Source organism: Aotus nancymaae, unplaced genomic scaffold, assembly GCF_030222135.1.
Source record: "Aotus nancymaae isolate 86718 unplaced genomic scaffold, 86718_ANA_hifiasm-v0.15.2.pri h1tg000029l, whole genome shotgun sequence".
Classification (NCBI taxonomy): Eukaryota; Metazoa; Chordata; class Mammalia; order Primates; family Aotidae; genus Aotus; species Aotus nancymaae.
In genome coordinates, this window is record NW_026988442.1 from 8,102,266 (window position 1) to 8,127,097 (window position 24,832).

Here is a 24,832-nt window from a genome sequence, read left to right on the forward strand (position 1 = left end):
GCGGCAGAGATGCCTCTGCTTCCTGAGTCCCCTCAAGGCTGCCGTTTGGATTCCTCACCTGTTTTTTTTTTCCTTTTTTTGAGACATAGTTTGGCTCTTGTTTCCCAGGCTGGAGTGCAATAGTGCAATCTTGGCTCACCACAACCTCCGCCTCCCAGGTTCAAGTGATTCTCCTGCCTCAGCCTCCGGAGTAGCTGGGATTACAGGCATGCATCACCACACCCAGATGGGGTTTCACCATGTTGGTCACACTAGTCTCGAACTCCTGACCTCAGGTGATCTGCCCACCTCAGCCTCCCAAAGTGCTGGGATTATAGGCATGAGGCACCATGCCCGGCCCCCTGCCTGATTTTTCATATACACTCTAACAGATGAGTCCTCTTTTAAGAATTACCTAATTGGTGCCAGATGCATGTGAACACATCAACACGATGGGGATGCATTTCTTGGCTTTGTTATTCACGTATCGGGGCCTGGTGAGAGGAACTCTTGGAACCTGGATATCCAGCATATGGCACAAAAACAACTTAGGTGAAACTCAGACATTGTTATATTTAATAAAAATACATTAAGTTTTTTTATGTACACTCCAAATGTCTGAACATTCTGGACACTACTGTATAGTTATGTACAAGTGCAAGGTCAGTGTTTTCTTGACTATTTTTAATTTATATATAGGCTCTCTTGTGACACGCAACATTGCCAGATGACAACCCATTCCCTCTTGGTAACAGGCCCTTAGCCCAGCGCCTCTTACTCCCTGCCATTCCCTTTTTCTGCCCTGAGGCTGGAGGAAGCTGTTTGCTGTTGGTTGCAAAGGAGAAGCAGGTGGACTCAGCGGCTTCCCCACCGCTGGAGCAGAATGAAACTTCACTTGCTCCTTCCTTCCTTTTTAAAAATAAACATTATCTTTTAGGAAAAAATTAAGATACAACCAGATGGCTGCAGGTCATGATGCATGATATTTCAAGGCATAGGACTAACACGGGGAAAGAGACTTCTTTGGCAAGGAAAACTGGTCCTCTGAACAAACGAAGAGGAACTTCCTTGCAGGAGGACAATGCCCAGGGCCTCCCTTTTGCCTCACCGGGGGGACTGTGGGAATCGAGGGCCAGTCCATGGCAGGCTCCATGGGTGCTGTGTTCTGTAGCAGGGATGGGGAGCTCGTGAGAGGAGGGGTCTTTTTTAGAACATCTGCTCTTTAACAATAATGTGAAAAAGAAGCTTTATGAGAGGTGAGTTTCGAAGTAGAGGTGTTTTGTGCATCAGATAGTGTTTTATGGTTCAACTTCCTTGAAAACATCTTTCCAGGCAATTCTTCATGGGAGTGGGGTTAGTGTTGGGGAACAGATAATACTCTCTCTCTAGGCACTACATTTAAAGGCAAAATGCCGCAGTTTTAGCTCTTTTGAGTATTTCTCCAAATTCACAAACTTGAGTATTGCTGTCCAGAGGTCCATCCCAATAGGGTAATGCCAGCAATCCCAGGTTTTGAAGCAGAAGAGAGCTTCTGGGATGCTGCTGCATAATGCCAGAATACAGAGCACCATAAATGGGAAAAACACAATTTCCAGGCAGTGCCCTCTGGGGAGAGGAGCAGGGGACTGTCCCACCCTCTTAAATTTGGTCATTTTCCATTTGGCATAGAGTTTTCCCTCCTTGTCCATTTTTTCCATGTGCTTTTCATCCTTGTCAGCATTTGCTGCCCCCCTCACAGCCACCACCTCGGTCTGAGAGGGAGGGTGGGTGGGTCGAGCCCCTCCCGATGAAAAGAGAGCAAACAGGTCCTTCTCCAGGTTTTGGGCAGCTTCCGCCCGACAGTGGGAGGCTGTCGCTCTCCTGGCATCTGAGTTCACCCAGCCTGAGAATGAAACCGCAAGTTCAGAAGAGGCTGCAGGACACACAGCTGCTCTCCGATCCAGGGGTCCCAAGTGTTCTCAGTGCTCTTTTCTGCTCAAGGAAACGTGACATGAATGAGTCCTTTCCTCTGTGCCCTGGCAGGAGGCAGCCAGAGGGCTGATAACTTATCAGGCCTAGGGTGACAGTGGGGTGGGGGCAGGGGGCGCCTTCTTGACAGTGTCCTTTTTGACAATAAAAACAGCAGCTTTCACAGTTCATTCATTTCTGCTTTCCTGTCATCCCTGCTGCTAGGTCAAACGTCCCCTGGGGTGAGAAAATTCTTTCCTGGCTGCAAATCAGATTTTAGAAAAAAAGCAGATTGCCAATGGTAGCTATTTAAATTTTACAAGTATGTAGGAATGCAATTATGTAAAAACTTAGGCTTACTAACTTTCCAATTGCTAGATCTATTTAAAGTCTAGGCACTTAGTGTTGTGTGTATGTGTGTGTGTATGTGAGAGAGGGAGGGTGAGATGGAGACGGAAAAGGAGAGGGACAGGCAGAGAGAAAGGAAAGAGTTTCAAATGGATTAAGACTAAATTAATCAAGTTGCTATAGAAAACTACCTATTACACCAGTTTACATTCGAAGTAACACTGCTGACCTTGACATTTAAAATAGCCCCCTTCTATCCTAGCTTGATATGATCAAAAGAGATGGACCATTATTAATTCTCAACTAGAAAAAAAGGTACTCCCTGGAAGAGAGAGAACTGCCTAAATCGTGCAAGAATAAATAGCACATCTTTTAAAAAAAGATAGCAGGCTTCAGATGAAAACAAGTTAATTCATCTGACTAGGTTTTAAAAGACCATGTTCAAGAACAACTGATGACAAAGTCTACTTGTAAACACTCCATCTTTTGTTTTTTGCACAGTTGAGACAGTCCCAAGAACAGTTTTCCACAGTGAACCTGAGTGTCTTTCCTAGTTCTCTCACTGGCTCTCCACTGGCCTCCTCCAGCAACAATCAGCTCATCCCTGGACCTGTAATTAAATCAAGTATTTCCTATGCAAAAGTAAAAGGTTAGATGCCGGAACACGGATGGGAGAAACCGTCAAAGAAAGCTTGTGATCATGCAGGTGAGTCAGATGCTTCGAGAGTTTCCAGTCTTCTGCCCCGCACCGCACAGCCATTTCCCCGCCGCGCCCTTCCCTGCAGACGGCTCTGGTGTGCCACTCACTCGCTTGTGCGCGGGAGATTCCTGGCCCCAGCATCAGATGCAGGTTCCAGGCTGTGCAGGGGGCTGCTGCTTCCGGTTTCTCACGGCGCCTGACTTCTCTTTGTATACTATTGGCATTTGCTGAGAAATGTCCACCAGGGCGCTGGCCACAGCAAGACCTTGGGAGAACCCACAGAGAGAACTTATGTTGGGAGCAGCTGGCTTTTATTTTGTTTTTAAAAATAACTCAAACATTTATTTTTCAATCCCATGATGCAAAAAAAAAAACCAACAAAAAAACTCCCAAAAGGTCTACACACAGGAAAAAGTCTTCCTTCCACCCTGTCCCTCCCTCCACCTGCTCCTCCATCTGGGTAGATGCTTTCACTAATTTTTATGTTTTCTTTCAGGGTTTACTTATGCAAATACAAATACAAATACATATTCTTCTCCCTTACCCATTTTTTACACAAAAGGCATAGTTTGCTTTTCAGCATATCAACCAAGCGCAGTGCCCTGCCTGGTGGTGGGAACATATAAATGAGACTGCAGACATGTGCTAAGTGCCCAATTTCTCCTGCCTGCCTCCGAAAGGAGCCAAGAAAAAGCAGCACGCTTTATTATGAGATTCAGATTCATCCCACATCACTCAGTCAGCATTAGTCGCTTTCATTCTATACCATGATACAGAGCAGGGCAGGCTCTGAGGCCAGGCTTTCGAACAAGCAAGGTTCTTTAACCTCCCTGTGCCTCAGTTTCCTCATTTGTAAAATGAGGATAATAATAGCACAGGGTTGGTGTGAAGAGTCAATGAGTGAACTGACATAAAGTCTTAGTACTTGGCAGGCAGCAACAATCAATAGCAATTCCCCTTTATGCTCATCACTGCCCCCCCGCCCCCTTTGCTTTGGGGACTTGCAATCCCATTTTCCTTCCTGTATTGGTAACGGATTAATCTGGCATCCATTAGGGAAGGCACAGTTCTCGGGGAGCTGGATTCCTAACACACATGGGAAATGGCTACCGCAGGCTTGGAGCCCTGCTGAGACCCGCCAGGAGCTGTGTTGGCGGAGCGTGTTACTCACTTTGCTGAGCCTGTGAAGGGGAGTGGGGGTTGGGGAAGACAGCTGTAAGTGCTTGGCACACAGTGGGAAAACCATTCCAGTGATCTGTTATGGCAAAGTCAGAGCTGGATGCTTTGGGAGTCCAGAAAAGTGTGGCTCTCAAGCAGTGAGCAGAACTTTATCAGGCGTTCTGGGTGGCTGGGGCACATCAAGCAAAGGCTGGAGACGAAAGGCTACAGGGCTACACACCTGTCACCTAGCCACCCCAGCCAGCACCCTGCTCTCAGGAGCACCAGCCAATGTTAGCTGTGCTGGGCAGTGGCAGGAGACACACACTGCACTTCAGTGACAGATCACAGAGTTGCCCTGTCCTCAACACCGGCAAAGGCGAGTTAGAGGCTCAACTGAATGAATCCTGGCCGAGCCATGCCGAAAGACCTCCCTTGTGAAGATACCACAGATCCCAACCGTTCTAAAGCTGGCTGGAGGCTCTTCTGGGTCTGAGGGTGCACCAAAGGGACAGTGGAGCTCAGGGCCTGGACCCATATCCTGGGGCAGCCTTTCAATCAGACACAAGGTTCTCTCTGGCTAAGGTAACCCTGACCCCAGAATCATCTCAACTGAAAGTTGTCTAAAATGGTCACACTGAGGCACCCTCCAAAGCACTCTGTGATTAAGCAAGATACTTTCAAAACTGTATTCCATATTTTCTGTCTTCAAAATAAGAGTTTATATACATTATGATTCATATATTTGAGAAGTGTCACACGCATCGCTAAAATATTATGTAGTAGGCTGTAAAAATATTTAAGTTAGTTATATGAAAAAAGCAGAATAAAAATTAGATCTATACAATCATTTCAACTAAATTGCTGGCCAGGGCGGGAAAGAAAACAGAACAATGAAAACTGGTGGGTTATGGGATAGCAAACTGTGTGTGGATTTTCAGTTGTTTCCTTTATGTTATCGTTGTGTTTGTGCCTTATATTAAAACAGTAGAAAAGCAAAAGAAATGCAGGAAGGCTAGAAATACCAACTGAAGAAATGCCAGTTCGGGGGGAGATGGCTGGAAGCTGTAGAGTGGAGAAGGCGGCTGAGGGACAGCATGCAGAGTGAAGGGGAGCACACTCAGATTTGGGGCAGAACGAGAAAAAGGGGACAGGAAAAGAGAGCAGAGGCAAAGGGGGACCAGAAACTTTAGCAGCAAAGGAAGCTGTGGTCAGAGGCATCTGCGAGCACTGAGAGGCTGGGGAGGCAGGGATGGTGAGGAGGTCCTGGGATGTCCCCTCAGGCAGGGACGGTGATCTCGGGAAAACAGTTTTGGGAATATAGGTGACAATGGGATTATCTCACTGAATCCTTGCCATGGCATGGGTGGCACTGCTGGTTATCACCTTTATAACCTGTTATCTAGGAAAGGGAAGTATCCCATGCTTAGCTCCCTCACATGCTTAGACAGTGTCTGTTGCTGGCCCACATCTACTCACCTGACTGCCCGGGAGGAGGGATGCCACCCAGGCCTCGAGGGAGCCTCACAAACACAGAGAGGACAGCGGCTTTGTTGCCAAAACACGGCTCCAGCGCAATGGGTTTGGGAACAGTCTGGCGGAAGAAAAGAAAATTACCTAAAGTGATACTCAAGCTTTAACACACACAGACAACTTAACAGTCATTGGTGCTTATAAAAACCATCAATTTCAGCATATAGAAAAAGGTACACTGCAGTTTTTAAGATAACAAGAAAGGACAGGTGAGAGCTAACAGCACTCTCTGAGCACCAGTGACAGGGGTGGTACTGCTTACTGCCTTCCACTGAGGTCTCACAACCAACCCCCTTCCAAAGGGCGGCTTGAACTGCAGGGAAGGGGCCACACCAAGAGGGTTTCTTCTGGATGCTGTACTTTCGCTCGATTTGAAATTCTAACTCATAATTGTAGGTCACAGGAATAGCAGTGGTGAGTGCTTAGTAGATTTGTCCAATAGTTCTGCATACCTGGCTCAAACACAGATGCAGATATTATGGAGACTTAAAAAAATTCTAACTATTTTGTCTGTCCTTCAGACACTAAGTAGACAAGCCTCCTGGATGTAAAAGCTTGTAAAAGCTGTTGGCTGACCAAGTGGATTCTTTGTCTACTCTCTGGATGCATTTGGCTCCGGAAAATGTCTTCATTTTCTGTTGCAGACTTTAGATTGGATTTGTCCCTATATTAGTTTCTTCTCTTTTTCTTTTTTTAAGAATAGAAATGGGGTCTCACTATGTTGTCCAGGCAGGTCTTGAACGCCTGGGCTCAAGCGATCCTCCCATCTCAGCTTCCCAAAGCATTGGGGTTAAAGGTGTGGCCCACTGCACCCAGCCTACATTAGCGTAACAAACTCCTGCAAACTTAGTTGCTTAAAACAACACCCTCTTATTTCATAGCTTTATAGGTCAGAAGTCCCAGCTCTGTAGGGTTCTCTGCTGAGACAGCCAAGTCTGTTCATGTCATCCATGAGTTCTGGGGAATTATCAGCTATCTCATGAGGTCTCCCAGGCTAAAATCAAGTTGTCAGCTTGATGGGGCTCTTATCTGGAGACTCTGGGGAAGACTCTGCTTTGAAATGTATTCAGGGCTTATGCAGTGGCTCACACCTGTAATCCCAGCACTTTGGGAGACCCAGGAGGGAGGATCCCTTGAGCCCAAGAGTTTGAGGCTGCAGTGAGCCATGATCATGCCACTGCACTCCAGTGTGGATGACATAGCCACTCTGTCTCACAAAAACAAAAAAACACAATTCCTTCTGTGGCCCCCTCCATCTCCAAACCAGGGATGGTGTGTCAAGTCCTGCTCATGCTTCCAATCTCTCTGGCTTCTTCTGCTACCAGCCAGAGAAACTCTCTCTGTATCTTAAAGTCCACTGCCTTGTTTCATTACATCTGCAAAATTCCTCTAGCAGTACTTTGAGTAGTGTGTGATGAATAAACATGGGATGGAAATCTTGGGGGCCACCTTTAGAGTTCTGCATACTATACCCAAAAATATGTCATCAATCTCTTCAATTTGGTTGAAGAAGATAATTTCCAGTACCACTCTGCTGTGACACAAGGAAATGACTACATGGGTGAATGGCAGAGGCAGGGAGGTCAGTTATGAAGTAACTGCAAGAATCCAGGTGTGAGACAGAGGTGGCCTAGATCAAGTGGTAACGGTGGCAGACATGGTACACAGTGGCTGGAAACATTTTTGAAGAAGGAGTCAAGATTTGCTGATAGACTGGATGTCCAATGAGAACATGACATTAAGAACGAGTCAAGAACAACTCCATGATTTTGGTCTGAGCAACTCGGGTGATGGAGGTGTGATGTGCTGAGTGGTGGAAGATATGTCAGAGGAGCAGGTCTGAGAAATAAACATCCAGAGCTCAGTTTGGCCATGGCCATGTTAAGTTTGAGACTCCTGTTAAGATATCCAAGTGGGGACACTGAGTAGGCAACTGGATGTTTGGGTTGGAGGCTCATGGAAGCAGTCTGAGTGAGAGGATCATGGTGCTTAAACCTGTGATAGTGAAGATCGCTGAAAGAGTGGGTGTAAAAGACACAAGAAGGGGACAAAGACAGCGCCTGATGCACACCACTGTCAAAAGATGAAGAGGACTGAGCAAAGATCACTGAGCAAGAACAGATAGAAGGCAAGTGTGTGGTGTCCTGGAAGAAAATCAAGTAAGTGTTTTAAGGAGCAACTAAGTGTCATATGCTGCCGACATATACCATGTTGTTCAATACTTTACACTTGTCTATTTTTCAATCCCACAAATACTATTTTACCAGGACAAAGTTTGTTTAGATTTATATACATGATTATACTTTTATTTACTCACTATTCTTTCTTACCCCTTAGTCTATCCTCCTGTGGGTAATTTTCCTTCATTTTGGGACATCCTTTAGACACTTCTTTTTGCAGGTCTGTTGGTGGCAAATTATCAATTTTTCTTCTAATCTGAAGATAGCTTTATTTCATCTTTGTTCTTGGAAGGTACTTACTGGGCACACTATTCTAGGTTGACAGCTCTCTTTCAGTACTTCAAAGACATTCTCCCACTCCCTTCTGACTTCTGAGAAGTCAGCGGTCAGCTTGTCATTCCTTTGTAGATGATCTTTTCTCTTTTTTTTTTTTGAGATAGTCTTGCTCTGTCACCCAGGTTGGAGTACAGTGGTGCAAACTCAGCTCACTGTGACCTCTGCCTTCCAGGTTCAAATGATTCTCATGCCTCAGCCTTCCTAGTAGCTGGAATTACAGGCACATGCTACCACACCCAGCTAATTTTTGTATTTTTAGTAGAGATGGGGGTTTCACCACGTTGACCAGGCTGGTCTTGAACTCCTGACCTCAGGTGATCCGCCCACCTCGGCCTCCCAAAGTGCTGGGATTATAGGCGTGAGCCACTGCACCTGGCCTCTTCTCCCATTTTTAACAAAAATTATGGTAAAATACACATAAAATTTACCATCTTGATCATTTAAATATTTAAAAATATACAGTTCAGTGGTATTAAGTACATTCACAGTGTTGTGCAACCATCACTACCATCCATCTCCAGAACTCTTTTCATCTTGCAAAACTCAAACTTTGTACCCATTAAACAAACTCCCCATTTCCCCCTTCCCAGCTCCTGGCAACACTCTTCTACTTCCTGTCTTTATGAATTTGACTACAAGTGTATCTCTTAAAAGTGTAATCAGACATATGTTTATTTTTTTGTTATTGGCTTACTTCACTTAGCATGTCTTTAAGGTTCATCCATATTGTAGCATGGGTCAGAATTTGTTTCATTTGGAAGGCTGGATAACATTCCATTGGATGTATAGACCATGCTTTGCTTATCTATTCATCCATTCATGGACACTTGGGCTGGTTCTACTTTTTGGCTACTGGGAATAATGCTGCCAAGAACACTGATGTTCAAATATGTCTTTGAGACTCTGCTTTCAGTTCTTTTAGGTATAAACCCAGAAGTGGAATTGCCAGATCCATCAGTTCTGGAAAGCTATCATCTCTGAATATTGCCTCTCCTTCATTCATTTGTTCTGGGATTCTGGAAATACATGAGTTGGATCTTCTCATTCTATCCTCCATATTCTTAATATCTATCGCATTTTCTATCTCCTTGTCTCTCTGAGCTGTATTCTGTATACTTTTTTCAGATTCATCTTCCACTTTGTAAATTCTCTCTTATGTCTGATATGCTGTTTAACATGTAAATTAAGTTTATTTATTTAAAAATTTTCAATGACTGTATTTGTCATTTCTAGAAGTTCCATTTGGTTCTTTGATCTGTTTGGTCATATTTGACTCTCATCTTTATGATTTCATCTTTTATTTCTTTAAACATTTCATACACGGTTGTATTATATTCTTTAGATTTCAATTCTAACATCTGGAGTCCTGTCCACATCAATCATCTGTTGTTTCTGCTACTCTTATTTATGGTGGCTTGCCTCTTCTTGTCCCTGGTGATCCTTAATTACTTCATCTTGATCTGTGGGACTCCAACAGCGCTGAATTGGAGACGCTTTTCTACAGAGAGGATTTCCATCTATTCAGGTTAGCCTCGTGGTATTTACCATCTGGAATCACTTAGGACAAATCATGTTCTGGTTTTGGTTTGTATTTTTTAGGGTAGGGAAGGAGAGTATTCCCTGGAGATTTTACCTACTTCCTGTGAGCTCAGTAACATTTTAAATAAGTATGTTGTATTCAAGATACATAGCTATTTCTCTAGTGTATCTCAAGTATTCCATCATTTTGCCCAAGGAGAAAGTCCTACCATTTTCTTCATCATTTTGGGGTGGGGGTGATAAATATTTTCCATAGAGTATTAATACATAGTAAATTATCATTTTGCTGCTTAAAAAATTCCCCAAAATATAAAGAACAACATGCTGGGTGCAGTGGCTCACACCTGTAATCCCAGCACTTTGAGAGGCCGAGGCAGGGTGCAGTGGCTCACACCTGTAATCCCAGCACTTTGAGAGGCTGAGGCAAGCGGATTGCTTGAAGTCAGGAGTTCAAGACCAGCCTGGCCAACATGGTAAAACCCTGTCTCTACTAAAAATACAAAAACTAGCCAGGCATGGTTGTGCACGAACCTGGTAGGTGGAGGTTGCAGTGAGCCAAGATCATGCCACCGCACTCCAGCCTGGGTGATGGAGCAGAGCAAGACGCTGTCTCAAAAATATTCAATGTAGCTATTTTCAATGTTCAATGTAGCTATTTTCAAATAAAAGTTCTGAAGTATTATGCCACAGAATACTTAAAAGAGTATCAGACAAATCATTTATATCTTAAAATCTCCTGAACATAAGACTGGTCAGCGATATGAAACAAAGAATGAAAAACCAAAGCAAAAGAATACCCGACAACTTCAGTGTTTTAGCTTATTGTTAAAAAAAAAGAGAGAGGAAAAAAAGGAGGTAATGGAATAAGGCTTTTGCTCTCTCTGGTTTCCCAAACTTAGGAGCCTAAGTTTTAAAAAGTCAAGTTATAGGGACTTCTGAGTCACATTCTCACCTTTATACTCCCCCCAATAAGATCAGGAGGCTCCTCATCAGTTTCCAAGGCGACGTTTACGGAGGCAAAGGGACGGCTGGCCATCTGTTGCATCTCTCGAAGAAGTTGCTGATAAATAATATGGCAAAGCCATTAATGCAATGAGTACCAAGGGGTTTTTGTTAGTGAATGCTACGTGTTAAAAACACTTCATCCTCCCTGATTCAAACAAATCAAGTCCAAAACAATACTTTTTAGACTGGATATTAGATAACATTAGGGATTATTAAATTTTTTTGGATGTGATAACACTATTGTCCTTATATATTTAAAAAGCCCCTATTAGAGATATATAAGTACTGTGCTATGTTTATTGCAGCACTATTTACAATAGCAAAGACTTAGAACCAACCCAAATGCCCATCACAGAAAATGTGGCATATACACACCATGGAATACTATGCAGCCATAAAAAAAGAATGAGTTCATGTCCTTTGCAGGGACATGGATAAAGCTGGAAGCCATCATTCTCAGCAAACTAACATAGGAACAGAAAACCAACCACCACATGTTCTCACTCTTAAGTGGGAGTTGAACAATGAGAACACGTGGACACAGGTAGGGGAACATCACACACTGGGGCCTGTCAGGAGGTGGGGAGGCAGAACATTAGGACAAATACCAAATGCATGCAGGGCTTAAAACCTAGAAGGCGCGGTGGCTCACGCCTGTAATCCCAGCACTTTGGGAGGCCGAGGCGGGTGGATCATGAGGTCAAGAGATCGAGACCATCCTGGTCAACATGGTGAAACCCCGTCTCTAATAAAAATACAAAAAATTAGCTGGGCATGGTGGCGCGTGCCTGTAATCCCAGCTACTGAGGAGGCTGAGGCAGAAGAATTGCCTGAACCCAGGAGGCGGAGGTTGCGGTGAGCCAAGATCGCGCCATTGCACTCCAGCCTGGGTAACAAGAGCGAAACTCCGTCTCAAAAAAAAAAAAAAAAAAAAAAAAAAAAATCTAGAAGGCTGATAGGTGCAGCAAACCACCATGACACGTCTACCTATGTAACAAACCTGCATGTTCTGAACATGTATCCCAGAACTTAAAGAAAAATTAAAAAATAAAAAGTACTGTGGACGTAATGCTATGATGTTGACTTGTCAAATACATAAAATGATGTGGCCCTATCTCCTCGTATTTCTACTACTAGAGTCAGGCTTGCTTTCTTCCTACTGAAACTTGCACCCAGGATTCACACAGCAAAAAAAACCTATGCCTCATTATACGGCAGATGGCAACTGAGAGAACCCTTCCTCCAGAGAGGTGGTATAAGCTAAAAACAAACACGTGAAATTTTGCAGAGTAGAGGGACAAACAGGGGCCTGGATTTAGGGAGGCTTGATGTGAACTGCTGCTCTAATACTCTCCAGCTGTGTGACCTTAAGAAAGGTGTTTAAAGTCTCTGGGCTTCCGTTACCTCCCTCTGAAATGTGTTCCTATCCCATAAGGTTGTCACTGGGATCAAATGAGATACTATAGCACAGCACCTAGCACATGGTGAACGGCCGTTCACATATCATTAAGGATACTAGAGATCTTTTGGGCTTGCTGCTGAAGCTTTGAGATTATGCCATGGGAGACAAGTAGGGCTTACTTCAAACTGCCTCCTTGGAACTGCTGTAGGAGACAAACTCTTGGCCTGGAAAGATATAGCTCTGTTCTAGAAGGGCATTTTTATGTTAAATATTTTTGTGAAATACCAATAATAACATTCCTATATTTTCTAAAACTGTAGGTCCATTTACCCAACTAATATATGCAGCAATGCTCCTCTGGGGTCTGCTATTCTAAGTGCTGGGGTCGCAGTAAGAGGGTTCAGGAGACAACATGTGTAAAAGCACTTAAAACTGGGGCTGGTGAGTACCAAGGACTAAACAGTGTTAGCTGTTACCATTATTGTTGTTAAAAATAACATCAAATCATTGCTTCTACAATTCTGAGAGGGAATAAATAATGACTGACATTTTAGAAATGATGAAATATATTCCGAATGGTCAGCTTCACAGTTAAAAAGAAATTCCAGATCACATGCGTATAAGTATAGTTTATTAGATGACCAACTGCATACTAAACATATATATTTTTTAACCTTTTTCTATAGGCTGGGCATCTTATTTCTCTCACATATGTTGCAAACAATTTCCAATTGATTGTTTAGCTTCTGTGTTATTCATTTATTTTTGATATACTTAAGCCTTCATTCTTATACTGGCAAATCTCTACTATACTGTTTCTATAACTTTATACGAAAATAATAATTTTGTTTCCTTTCCAAAAGTAACAACACTTCTTAGTGCCCTTTCACTTAGTGCACATCCAGCACAAAGCTGAGTGACTGTGGGGATTACATGAAGATTAGAAACTTGGGCTGTGAAGACAGAAGTCCCTAGTTAAAGCCTAGTTCTGCCTCTTAGTTAACTATGTGGTCTAAGTTACTACACCTTTCTGAGCCTCAGTTCCCTCATCTATAAAACATAGCCAGTGATAACACCTAATTCATAGGGTTGGGATGAAGATTAATCTATGTAAAACCACTTAGAACAGTGCCTGGATTTTAAAATGCTCAAATGTCACCTCTTGTTAAAACTAACTTAGTTGGATACAACCTGTGGTGTTTGTTTTATCATGAGTGATGCTGGTTATGATGATATTCTTCATAGTGTTAAAAAGGTATTTTTGATTTTACTGTGAGTTTTGTTTTCAAATTAGGAATGGGTATTGTGTTTCAATAAATGACGAAATAATTACTTGGCCTCAAGGAGAATTCAGGTGTTTTTTTCCCCATTGACATGATACATTCTAGTAGGTTTTCTGACATTAAGTGACTCTTTCATTACACTGCTGCATATATATTCATTATGCAGCTGGCCTTTATATTTTGGTTCTACTTTTGTCAGATTTTGGTACCAAGGTTTCTGTATATAAAATCAGTTCGGACTCTTTCAAGCTTACCACTGGTTCCTTTGCTTTACAGATTTTAGAAATAATTCTCTTAAGCACGCAGGGAGGAATAGGCTACCATTATCTCCATAAGTTCATCTCAATTCTGAAACTCCCTGGTCTAATGTCCTTGGAGAGAGCAGCACTTAGACAGTTTACAACTCCTTTCCCGTTTACTGGTTTACTGCGGCTTCTTATGTCTTTCTTACTCCATTGTGAATGAATATACATTTAAATTAAATTGAAAAATGATTTTTTCAGAACATCACATAATTCATTAGGATTTTAAAACATATCAGAAATACAGCTATCTAAAAAATCACTTAAATGTTATCCCTGAATTTAAAAACTAGTAATAAAGAGTATGCAACATTCCCTCTATGATAACATCATTTTTATGTGGGTCACAAAAGGTGGTACTGTGGCCCACAAGAAGAGACCCATATCCTGGAGCCTGTCTTAACCCTATTCAGTTATGAATGTCCTATCAATAGTGCTGACTGCTTGTGAATTGTGATTTTAGATACTTCTCTTCTAAATTATAAATTTTTATATAGAAAAAGGCATGAGTAGATACAAAAAAAAACCCCAGAGAGCTTCCTTGTCTAGATCTTATGTACATGTGAGCACTTCCATTAGCAACAATGCAACAGGCATGACTACATGAAAGGCAAAGTAATGATGCAAGTGAAAGTTGCAATAAACAACATTTTTATGTTGTAATTGTTTTAATGGTGATTGTTATTTTTAAAAAATGTTTATTTATTTATTTATTTATTTATTTACTATTTCAATAGGTTTTTGGGGAACAGGTGGTGTTTGGTTATATGAATAAGTTCCTTAGTGGTGATTTCTGAGATTCTGGTGCACCTATCATCCCAGCAGTGTACACTGTACCCAATGTGTAGTCTTTTACCCCTCATCCCCCTCCCACTCTTCCCCGCAAGTCCCCAAAGTCCACTGTATCATTCTTATGCCTTTGCGACCTCAGGGCTTACTTCCCATTTAGAAGTGAGAATATATGATGTTTGGTTTTCCATTCCTGAATTGCTTCACTTAGAATAATGGTCCCCAATTCCGTTCAGGTTGCTGTGAATGCCACTATTTCATTCCTTTTCATGGTTGAGTAGTATTATATGGTGCATGTGTGTATGTATATATATACACATACACACACACCACATTTTCTTTATCCACTCATTGAATGATGGGCATTTGATATGTTACAATTTTCAACCAAGTTTATTTAAATTTGTCAACTGTAAATATTTGCTTGACATTATTTTTGGAATGAAGCTCTGGAAACAAATTGAGACATTAAAAAATAAAACTCAAGTTAAAAACTTAATTAGATAGACATTTATCTTTCCTTGAACAATGGAAAATGTTTGAGATGCTTAAATGGCTGATTTCCCTCTCCCATGAAAGGTTCTTGTGAAGGTCATGTGTAATCACACAGCGGCTGGGCTGCTCTAACAAGCCCTTGGACCTCGGGCCTCAGTCAGGACTCGGGTTCTGGTCAGAAGGATAAAACTGGCATTTCTAAGTCAATACCAGAGTTTTCTTTTAGTAAGGTAAGACCCTGTGGTGAAGAACTAATTCCACTTTATGTAGCACTCATCTAAGTCTACTGACCATATGCTGTGGAACTATGGACTGCAGAAAGGACCACGTTATTCCTACTGTGGAGATGTCTGTCTATCCATTATCACTAAATAGCTTGCTTGAGAGAAATATCACTTGCTCAAGAGAAAAAGAAAGGAAAAAAGCTCTTTCAGGGATTCTTTAATCTTTACCCGCTGAGGCTTACCTCTCTACGTCTGGAGGCCCAACAACTTTGTTTGATCTTCCAAACCACAGCAGCCACCAGGAGCAAAGAGAGGAAACAACTGTGAGAAAGGAAAGTACTGAGTTATTATCCCAGCCCCCAGAATCAGCACCCACCGTCGCCCACACCTCAGGTCAGGCAGTGAAAACAGCTCCCAAATGCCACCTCCGGACTCCCTTCTGATGCTTCGTCACAACCATGTGCCAACTCAGGAAGCAATGAGTGAGACGACATTGGTAAGCCAGGCTTCCCAACCAGGCCTCTAGACTGTATTGTTCCTGCGTGGTACTCAGAGAGTCCTGACCTTCCATCGGCCTTTATCAGAATGGTCCCTAGTGACTCATCCCAAATAAGAAAAATAATTCTAAGATAATTATAAGAAGTATTAGGCATGCTGTTGATCCAAGTTAGCAAACATTTACTGGTAAAACTACGAAAGTGAAAAAGCTAATTATTAAAGTAACAATCAACTTTTCGTAAGGAAGAGGTAAACAGAAGAAATTTGTTAATTATTAATGTATATTCAATATTTTTACAAATACATATTTTTAAAAAACACATTTAAAATGATAAAACCCAAGCCAACAACTTTCCTAAAAATACTAAGAGAAGATAACTCCCAGTGGCCTTAATAGCTGCAGAGGATTTCAACGTTTTCTCATGTATAAACCAGGCGTGGAATGGTTTGAAAAGCTACAGTGATGGCAAAGAGAACAGTTGACTTGAGGTTAAAAGAAAGAACAAGCTTAACTGCTATAGCTGCATTTTTACTCATTAACTTGTAAAAGGGGTTAGCTACAGGGTATTTTTTCAGTGGGCTACATGCAGACATAAGACTCTCTGCCAATGTCATCAAGGTCAGGATGGGGTCAGCTTCATGAATGGCACCTCAGTGCACCCAAGTGCTGACACCAACACAGCCCTCCCAGGCTGGCTGGAGAAAGGCACCCTAAGATGGTAGGATGACTGAACTGCCCTGACCTCAAGCCTCCCTCAAGGCTCACTGCCTCCCTAAGGTGTACAAGGGTGCAGACCCCTCCCGTGGCTGCCCTGACAAAAGGCAATTCTATACAATTGCCTTCCAGTCCCCCTAGCATGGTCACTTGGTGGAAAGCCTTCAGCTCTGGGTCTCTCTGCTATCAGGACTCTGCCAACTTTTCTCTTCTCTGACAGTCTACATTGTCTTTTTTTTTTGAGATGGAGTCTCGCTCTGTTGCCCAGGCTGGGGTGCAGTGAGTGGCGCAATCTCAGCTCACTGTAACCTCTGCCTCCCAGGTTCAAGCGATTCTATCCTCCTGCTTTAGCCTTCTGAGTAGCTTGGACTACAGGTATGCACCATCACGCCCAGCTAATTTTTGTATTTTTAGTGGAGACAGGGTTTCACCACATTGGCCAGTCTGGTCTCAAACTCCTGACCTCAAGTGATCCGCCTGCCTTGGTAAAGACTACAGGCCTCACTTGACTGGCCTCCATTGTCTTTTTTTTTTTTGAGACGGAGTTTCGCTCTTGTTACCCAGGCTGGAGTGCAATGGCGCGATCTCGGCTCACCGCAACCTCCGCCTCCTGGGTTCAGGCAATTCTCCTGCCTCAGCCTCCCAAGTAGCTGGGATTACAGGTGTGCACCACCATGCCCAGCTAATTTTTTGTATTTTTAGTAGAGACGGGGTTTCATCATGTTCACCAGGATGGTCTCGATCTCTTGACCTTGTGATCCACCCGCCTCGGCCTCCCAAAGTGCTGGGATTACAGGCGTGAGCCACCGTGCCTGGCCTCCATTGTCTTTTTAATCAGTATTTTAATTGGGCCAGGTCCTGTTCTAGGCTCATGGAATACACCAATAAACAGAGCAAAGATCACTGTCCCATGGAGTTTACATTCCAGCAGGTGGAGATAAACAGTAAGTAAAGTAAATAAGCAAATTACTGAGCATGGCAAAAGTAGGTAAGTGCTACAGAAATAAAAAGATGGCAAGAGCAAGGGGTTCAGGCGTACCAATGGTACTCCAGAGCAGGATGGTCAGAGTAGGTGGGCCTTTCTTTCTCAGAAGGTGACTTTTGAGCAAAGACCTGGAGAAGGTATGGGAGGTGGCTCATGGATGCCTGCAAAAGTGCATCTGGAAAAAGGGGCAATCAGTGCAAAGCATGCCTGGGATGGCCAGAGATACAGGCAGAGAAGAATGAGGGTGAAGGGTCACTGTAGGCATTATGAGGGCAATGGGAGAGAGAGACCCAGTGCAGGTTTTTAAACAGAAGTGTTGTGATTTAACATTTGCTGAGAAGACCATTAGGGGTACAGTGGCATTATCAGGGAGACCAGCAGTCTAGGTGAGATGATGGTGGCTCAAACCAGGGCAGTGGAAAGAAGGGTGTGAAAAGGACTTTGGAATCTGAACATATCAGGAGATCAATTTTAGATATGCAGAACCCTGACATACCTACCAAAGAGCCCAGGGCAGATGTCCTGGGCAGATATTTTAACCTGGAGGCTGGCTGCCAGGTCTGGGCTGGGTATGGCATTTGGAAGGCATCAGGATACACATAGTATTTCAAGCAATAAACCTGGACATGGTCAGATAGAGAATGAATACAGATAGAGAATATCCTGGGGCCACCCTAACAATGAGAAGTTGGGGAGAACAGGAAGAACCAGTAAAGAGGTCTGAGAATAACCTTCTCAGTATTTCTTGTCTTCCATGCATAATCCTGCTTTTTGTTACTTTTATTCTAATAGATAAACATAGGAAGCAGCAAATCCACAAGGAAGAGCATGAAGCCAACAGGAACAGCTTCTAAGTTGGTCAAGAGCCTGCTGCTGCTAAGAGGTTGAGGACCCTGGTGTCACTCAGAAGCCTCTCTTGGGCCCACCCGTAATACATGTGCCCGCTTCCCTCAAGGCCTCGGGGAGGGTGAGAGGACCCTTCTGTCTTCAAGGGAGATCTGTTGAGAACACCAATTACCCAGTTTCTTCTACTTACTTCAGCTACAAGAAGTGACAGAAGCAAGCAGGGGAGAGTCTCATTATTTCCCTCTTTATAGAGGCTCCTTTGTGAGGCTGGAAAAGCATCTCATTAGGACACGAAGAGGTCTCCACAGACTGTGTCAGGACCTAGAGTTTACTTTTCTGTGCCCTGAGTCTGAAAATACTTTTTCTAACTCATCTTACATTGATTTTTCTCATCTGAATCATTGAATTTTCCCCCAACTTTTGTTCTGTTTTCCATATATTATATGAGCCAGTCTTCAGAGTACTTAGGATTATCTGGATACCTTTGCCCTTTTCCTTATATGCTCCATTTTAAATTCTTTTGGACCAGGCTGGGAACAGTGGCTCATGCTGGTAATCCCAGCACCTTGGGAGGCTGAGATAAGAGGACTGCTTGAGGCCAGAAGTTTAAGACCAGCCTAGGCAATACAGTGAGAACCCATCTCTACAAAAAAGAAAAAATTAGCTGGGCATGATGGTGCATGCCTGCACTCCCAGCTTTACTTGGGAGACTGAGGTGGGGAGGATTGCTTGAGACCAGCCCAGGAGTTTGAGGCTGCAGTGGGCTATGACTGCACCACTGTGTTCCAGCCTGGGCAACAGAGACCCTGTTTCCAAAACAAACAAACAAAAAAGCTAAATATATTCTTTTAGACAGTTAACTTGTTCTGGGAAAATATTTTCTTCCCTATGCTTATGAAAATAACTCGATTCTTAGCTAAAAGTTTATCACTACTAGATAGTAAACATCGTCGAGAAAAACCAAAGTTCCAGATTCTTTTCCCAAAGTTCAACCCCAACAAGGGAGAAGTTATGAAAACGTCACCTGTCCTTGTTTACTACACAAGAGGCCATGGGTCTGAGAGATACTTTCCCGATCTATTCTGATAGTGTCATTCAGTTGTCCAGGGACTGAATGTCTACTAGAAGTGGCCAGTCCTCACTGGGTACTTGGCAGGAGGGCCATCTTATTCCATACATATGCTCTAAGGATTTAAGATGCCTACTAAGTGAAGTTAGAATCAGCCACTACATCCCTTTAAAGCAAACCATCGACACAAGCTTTTTTCCCTGAGAGGTTGGTGCCTATGGTTCCTCCTTACTCTGCACTCTTCCTGAAGAGTCGAAGTTTACTTCTCACAAATATCTGAGCAGATTATGTACTAGATGCTGAAGATGTGTGTGTATAGGAGTGAACGAGAGACAGTGACCCTGCTCCCCTGAAGCTTGGTCTACCGACTCAGATATTAAGCAAGTAAACATATGAATACCACGATGAAAAATAATACAGTTCTACCAGAGAGGAACAAGGAGAGACAATTTTGCTTAGCCCTTAGAATTTTCAGAGGGACAGGAGTGTCTTTTGTGTGCTAATGAATAACCGGGAGAGGGGCCTAAAGAGCCTCAGAGGGGCTAGTCACCAGAAAACCCAACTAGGTGGTTAGAGGATTAGAACTTTCAGCCCCAACCTCCAGAAAGGGGAAAGGGGCTGGAGATGAGTTCAGTCACAATAGAAAGTGATTTCATCTATCATGCCTATGTAATGAAACCTCAATAAAAAACTCAGAATGATGAGGCTTGGGGAGCTTCTGGGATGGTGAACACAACCATGTGCAGGGAGGAGCCTTGTCCAGGGAGGGCATGAAAGAGCTATGCTCACCTACCCCAGGCCTTGTCCTACCCATAGCTTCCATTTGGTGGTTCCTGAGTTGTACCCTGTATAATAAAACTGTAATTCTACATGTAGTGCTCTCCTGAGTTCTGTGAGCCGTTCTGACAAATCGTCAGATCTTGGAGTGAGCAGTCATTGGAAGTGCTGAATTTGTAGTTGGCCTGGCAGCAGTGAGGTAGCCTGGAACCCATTTGTGCTTGGTGTCTGAAGTGGGAGCAGTCTTGTGGGACTGAGCCCCAACCTGCAGGATTTGCTTCAACTGTGGGTAGTGCTGGAATGGAACTGAATTGTGGGACACTGAGTTGGTGTTGGAGAATTGGAGAATTTGTTGTCTGGAAAAATCAAGTAAGGCATGAAAGTATACAGAATGAAGGGTAGTGAGAAGAGTGTTCCAGAAAATGGGATAAGCATGTACAAATGCTCAGTGTAGGGAAAGAGCTTGTGCTTTTGAGGACATAGGAAATGGCCCTGGTAGCAGAAATGTGGAAGAGAAGAGTGCAAGCTGAATGTGAAGAAATAAGAAGAGGCCAGTTCACCCGGGATGCTTAATTTTATTTTAGATACAACAGGAAGCCACAGGACATGAGGTGAAGGGCTAGACACATGATCTTAAAGGTGTTCTCTGGACTTTCTGTGGATTCTGGAGGGGCCAAAGTCAACTGAAAAGGTCCAGGTGAGACTGTGATGCTAGGGTTGGCGGGCTGGGGAGTGGAGGTGGAGAGTGCACCAACGGCTGTAGCTCTAGGGCATGGTAAGGGAATCCTGCTGAGTGAAAGCGAGAGAAGTGGCTTGAAACCGGCAGTGCCATGTTGCCACTTAGTGAGGTGGGGAACACTGGTGAAGAAGGATGGAACTGTTCACTTCTGGGCATGTCATACTGCAGATGGGGAAGGCAGAGTCCAACCAGAGAATACAAAGTGAGAAGATGGCCATGGTCAAGCTCTGGGAAAAAAATCAACAGTAAGAGGCTGAATAGAAAAGGTTGCACAGTAGGCAGGCTGCTTAGCAGTAGGCCAGCATGGGTCACAGACGGCTGAAAGAGTCTTATTCATGAGGTGGCCAGCTGGTTGATACCACTGAGAAGTCAAGAAGAGGAGAACCAAAAAGTATCCTTTGGATTTGGCAATACAGTGTCCTGCTTAATCTGTGGAGTTACATGCCCAGCCCCCCAGTGGATGCCTGAAATCATGGATAGTACTGAACCCTATGTATACTATGATTTTTAGATTTGATAACCAAGACACTAGTGGGCGGTAGCATAGGGGTGTGGATACACTGGACCAAGGGATGATTCCTATCCCAGGTAGGATGAAGTGGGATGGCACGACATTTCATCGTACTACTCAGAATGCAGTGCAATTTAAAACTTATCAATTATTTCTGGAATTTTCCACTTAATGTTTTTGGACCATCATTGATCCTGAGTAACTGAAACTATGGAAAGTGAAACCATAGATAAGGGAGTTATATATACTAGTCACTCTCAACAAAAAACTTAGATGGGGCATAGAGATGGCAGTCTGACTGGAGAGGGCTGAAAAAGAAAAGAGATGTTCCAAGTGCAGAAAGGGAGAGGGTGGGTTCTGGAAACTGCCAGAGTGTTCACGGGGAGCTGCATTCTGAGTGGTCATGCCAGACAGTGTCTTGCCCTCCTCTGCCTGAGCAGAGCGGTGGAGGCCAGCAGCTAAGTCAGTGAGCGCTGGCCCTGGGCCGAGGAGGCCAAGCAGGATCAGGGCTCTCATTCGGCACACCCCACCTGGCAGCACACACTGCCCCTGCTCCACACTCACTGCAGGTTGAGGCAAACAGAAACAGTACACACGAGCAAACATGGAATCCTCAACACAACCAAACATCAGACATTTTGATAAAAAACCAACATCATGCAAGAGAGGTGCCAAGCAACAACAAATATGAAAAACAGTTACTCATAGCAAAAAATAAGACTCCAAAAGCAAATAAAATTACTAATCTTACAAAGGAACATGAAAGGAAATTTCAATCATAAAAACAAAACAGATTGTTAGAAAAAAGATATTAGAATTAAAATGTAAAATAAAATCACTCATTGCATGGGCTCCAAGAAATGGATCTAACTTTGGAGTAAATTAACGAGCTTGAAAGTATTGCTGAGGAGCTCACCTAGAGTGTAGAGCAAAAGGAAAACGAGAAAGTGATAGTCCAGTTAAGAAATATGGAGGATAGATGCAGAATCTCCCTCATTCATCTAACAGGAAATTCTAGAACAAGCAAATAGAATTAAAGGAGAGGAAACAATCAAAGAAATACAAGGTAATGAGGCTGCAAAACTGCAGAAGGATTCCAATCTTCACACTGAAGGGCTCCCCACAAGTATTAAATGCTTTCTAAGAACTTCTCTAAGAGAATTACTCCTGGACATAGTTCTGCACAACAAAAACACCCAAAGAGGAAGACATGAAACATAAAACTTGTGCAAAAATAAAAACAAAATGGTAAAACTTATAAAAACTGTCCCTCCATGATGTAAAATACTGTAATTACAATGTAGAATTTAAATGCCAGATAACTCCTATTTAGGTGGTCATAGATGATTGCGGGGGAATAAAGATGGGGATCTCTCAGAGCCCTAAAGCGGCCAGCCCTTGTAGGAACTGGGATCATGGAGCTGCCAAGAGCAGGGTCCAGGCTCACATCCCCTCAGCAGCCTCAGGATATCTGTCTTCCTTCTCACCTGGCCACCTATGCTTTAGCCGGAACATAGATGGATATGCTACTATCCCATCCCTGACTCCATATAACTTTCAGCTGACTCAGGATTTCTCAACGCCAGCTGAACGTCAGAACCACTGGAAAGCCTGTAAAGTATCAAAATAACCAGGGCCTATACCAGAACAATTAGACCAGAATCTCTGGGGGATAAGGCCCAGGCTGCTGCTTCTTTTAAGCTTCTCCAGTGGTTCCAATGTGTAGCTAGGGCTGAATCATGAGATAATTGCTCCAAGCTCTCAGAATCCAGTTTAAATTTCTAGGAGACCTCTAATTGGTCCTGTTCATCTCTACATGTCATACTGTAGGTTAGTCTATCCATCAACTGCCCTTAAGATGTAGACTGTTAAATAATTGCATTACAGGGCAATTTGTGCTATAATACAAACATGAGTAGAGTTCAAGAGGGATGGTCTCTGGGGTAAATATGCCAGAAGACTTCACAGAGTAGACAATTACATTGGGTTGTGAAGGACTAATATGACAGGTCACTGGGTCAGGAGGTGCCTATATCCACTTTTCCTCTCCATTTGCCTCAAAGGCCTTGCTGTTCACATGGCCAAAAAGGGAGGAAATTATAACTTTAAAGGGACTCATAATTTGGTGGAAGTCACAGGACATAGCTTCATAAAATACTGAATTTGCAAGAATGTAAGATGATTCTTTGGCCCTGGAAAAACCATGGGAGATGGCTGGCGTCAGTGAGTCCATGCTGCTTAGCACTAAGCAGAAGAAAAACGTGGTGGGGGGAGATTTTAAGATTTTAATTTTTCTATAACATGATAGATAGACAACAGTTTCCTTTTGGAATCTACATTTCTGTGGAAAGAACAGTCTTCCTTGTGAACAGGAGGAGTTTCACCAAGTTTCCAGCATTCTATATTACTGGCACTGTGTCAGCTGGGGTAGGTTCTGCAGTACCCTCAAAGCGCCAATGAGCTGAGCTGGACATACTCTGAAAAAGGTCACAACAGAGGGTAAGTTCCTGGCTCAGTGGATGGTGTGGGCTTGGAGCTGGGGGAGTGATACCCTGCCTTGATGCACCGCAAGTTTCTGGAAGTCTATCCATTTCAAAAATGGAAAGACTCCATTTGCCTCAAATGGAAAGGCAAATAGACTAAATTTGCCTCAAATGTAGAAAATAGTAAAACTGTACCCAGATAAATTAAAGATGGATAAAAGAGGAGCTAAACATTAAAAAAAAAAAATAGCAGATAAAACACCTGTGAAGAAAATATAGGGAAAGACTGAAAGATATGCCTGGTAAAAAATACATAAATGGGATTAAAAGACAAACAACTGATTAGAAGGACAGACAGACACACAAACACACATGCCCATGCATGTACACACAGGCATGCACAAAATATAGAGTTCCTAAATTTCAGTAAGAAAAAAGGCAAACATCCCAACAGAAATACAAGCAAAGGATATGAACAAGAACTATAATATACCAGTAAATATCACTAATAATTAAATAAATCAAATTAAAACAAGGTATCATTGATACCTTCCAGACTGGCAAAATTAAAAACAATGACAACTTCCAGTGTTGCTAAGAGTAAGAGAAACAGGCAGGCTCATTCTTGCCATTGGAATGAAAATTCATGCAACTGTTATGAGGGGCCATTTGGCAGTGCTTAAGCATGCCGATACACCTGTTATAGGATAAAAAACTATGCCGGAAAGATAGTCACAGAAAAATGCAAAGACATACGCAATTAAAAAAAAAACAAAACTGAGGACAACATAAGAGTCAGATTAAAGAGGAATGGTTAAATAAATATGGTACATTATACTATGGGAAAAGTTGCTTTAAAAAAAAAAAAAACGAAGTGAATCTCCACATGGGAAAAGTAAAACATGTAACACTGAGTAAAAAGGCAAGTTATAGAACTACATGTAAGGAGGTAGCCCATTTTATAAATCAAAGAGTCAGAAAAAACAAAA

General features: G+C 42.9%; 1 protein-coding gene across 2 annotated transcripts in view; it reads right to left on the reverse strand.

The window, feature by feature from the left end:
- Nucleotides 1–532: 532 nt before the first annotated feature.
- ATRN (attractin) overlaps nucleotides 533–24,832 on the reverse strand; it is a 166,963-nt gene continuing 142,663 nt past the window's right edge. The window contains exons 26-29 of one of the 2 annotated variants that reach the window (XM_064382272.1): nucleotides 15,463–15,541; nucleotides 10,673–10,780; nucleotides 5,612–5,726; nucleotides 533–3,239 (exon numbers count right to left, since the gene is read on the reverse strand). In XM_064382272.1, the coding sequence (XP_064238342.1) occupies nucleotides 3,115–3,239; nucleotides 5,612–5,726; nucleotides 10,673–10,780; nucleotides 15,463–15,541 (427 nt within the window). In that variant the 3' untranslated portion in view covers nucleotides 533–3,114. Of the gene's footprint in view, nucleotides 3,240–5,611; nucleotides 5,727–10,672; nucleotides 10,781–15,462; nucleotides 15,542–20,665; nucleotides 21,077–24,832 lie in introns of those variants that run through there. The other variant, XM_064382274.1, reaches the window with a different exon arrangement.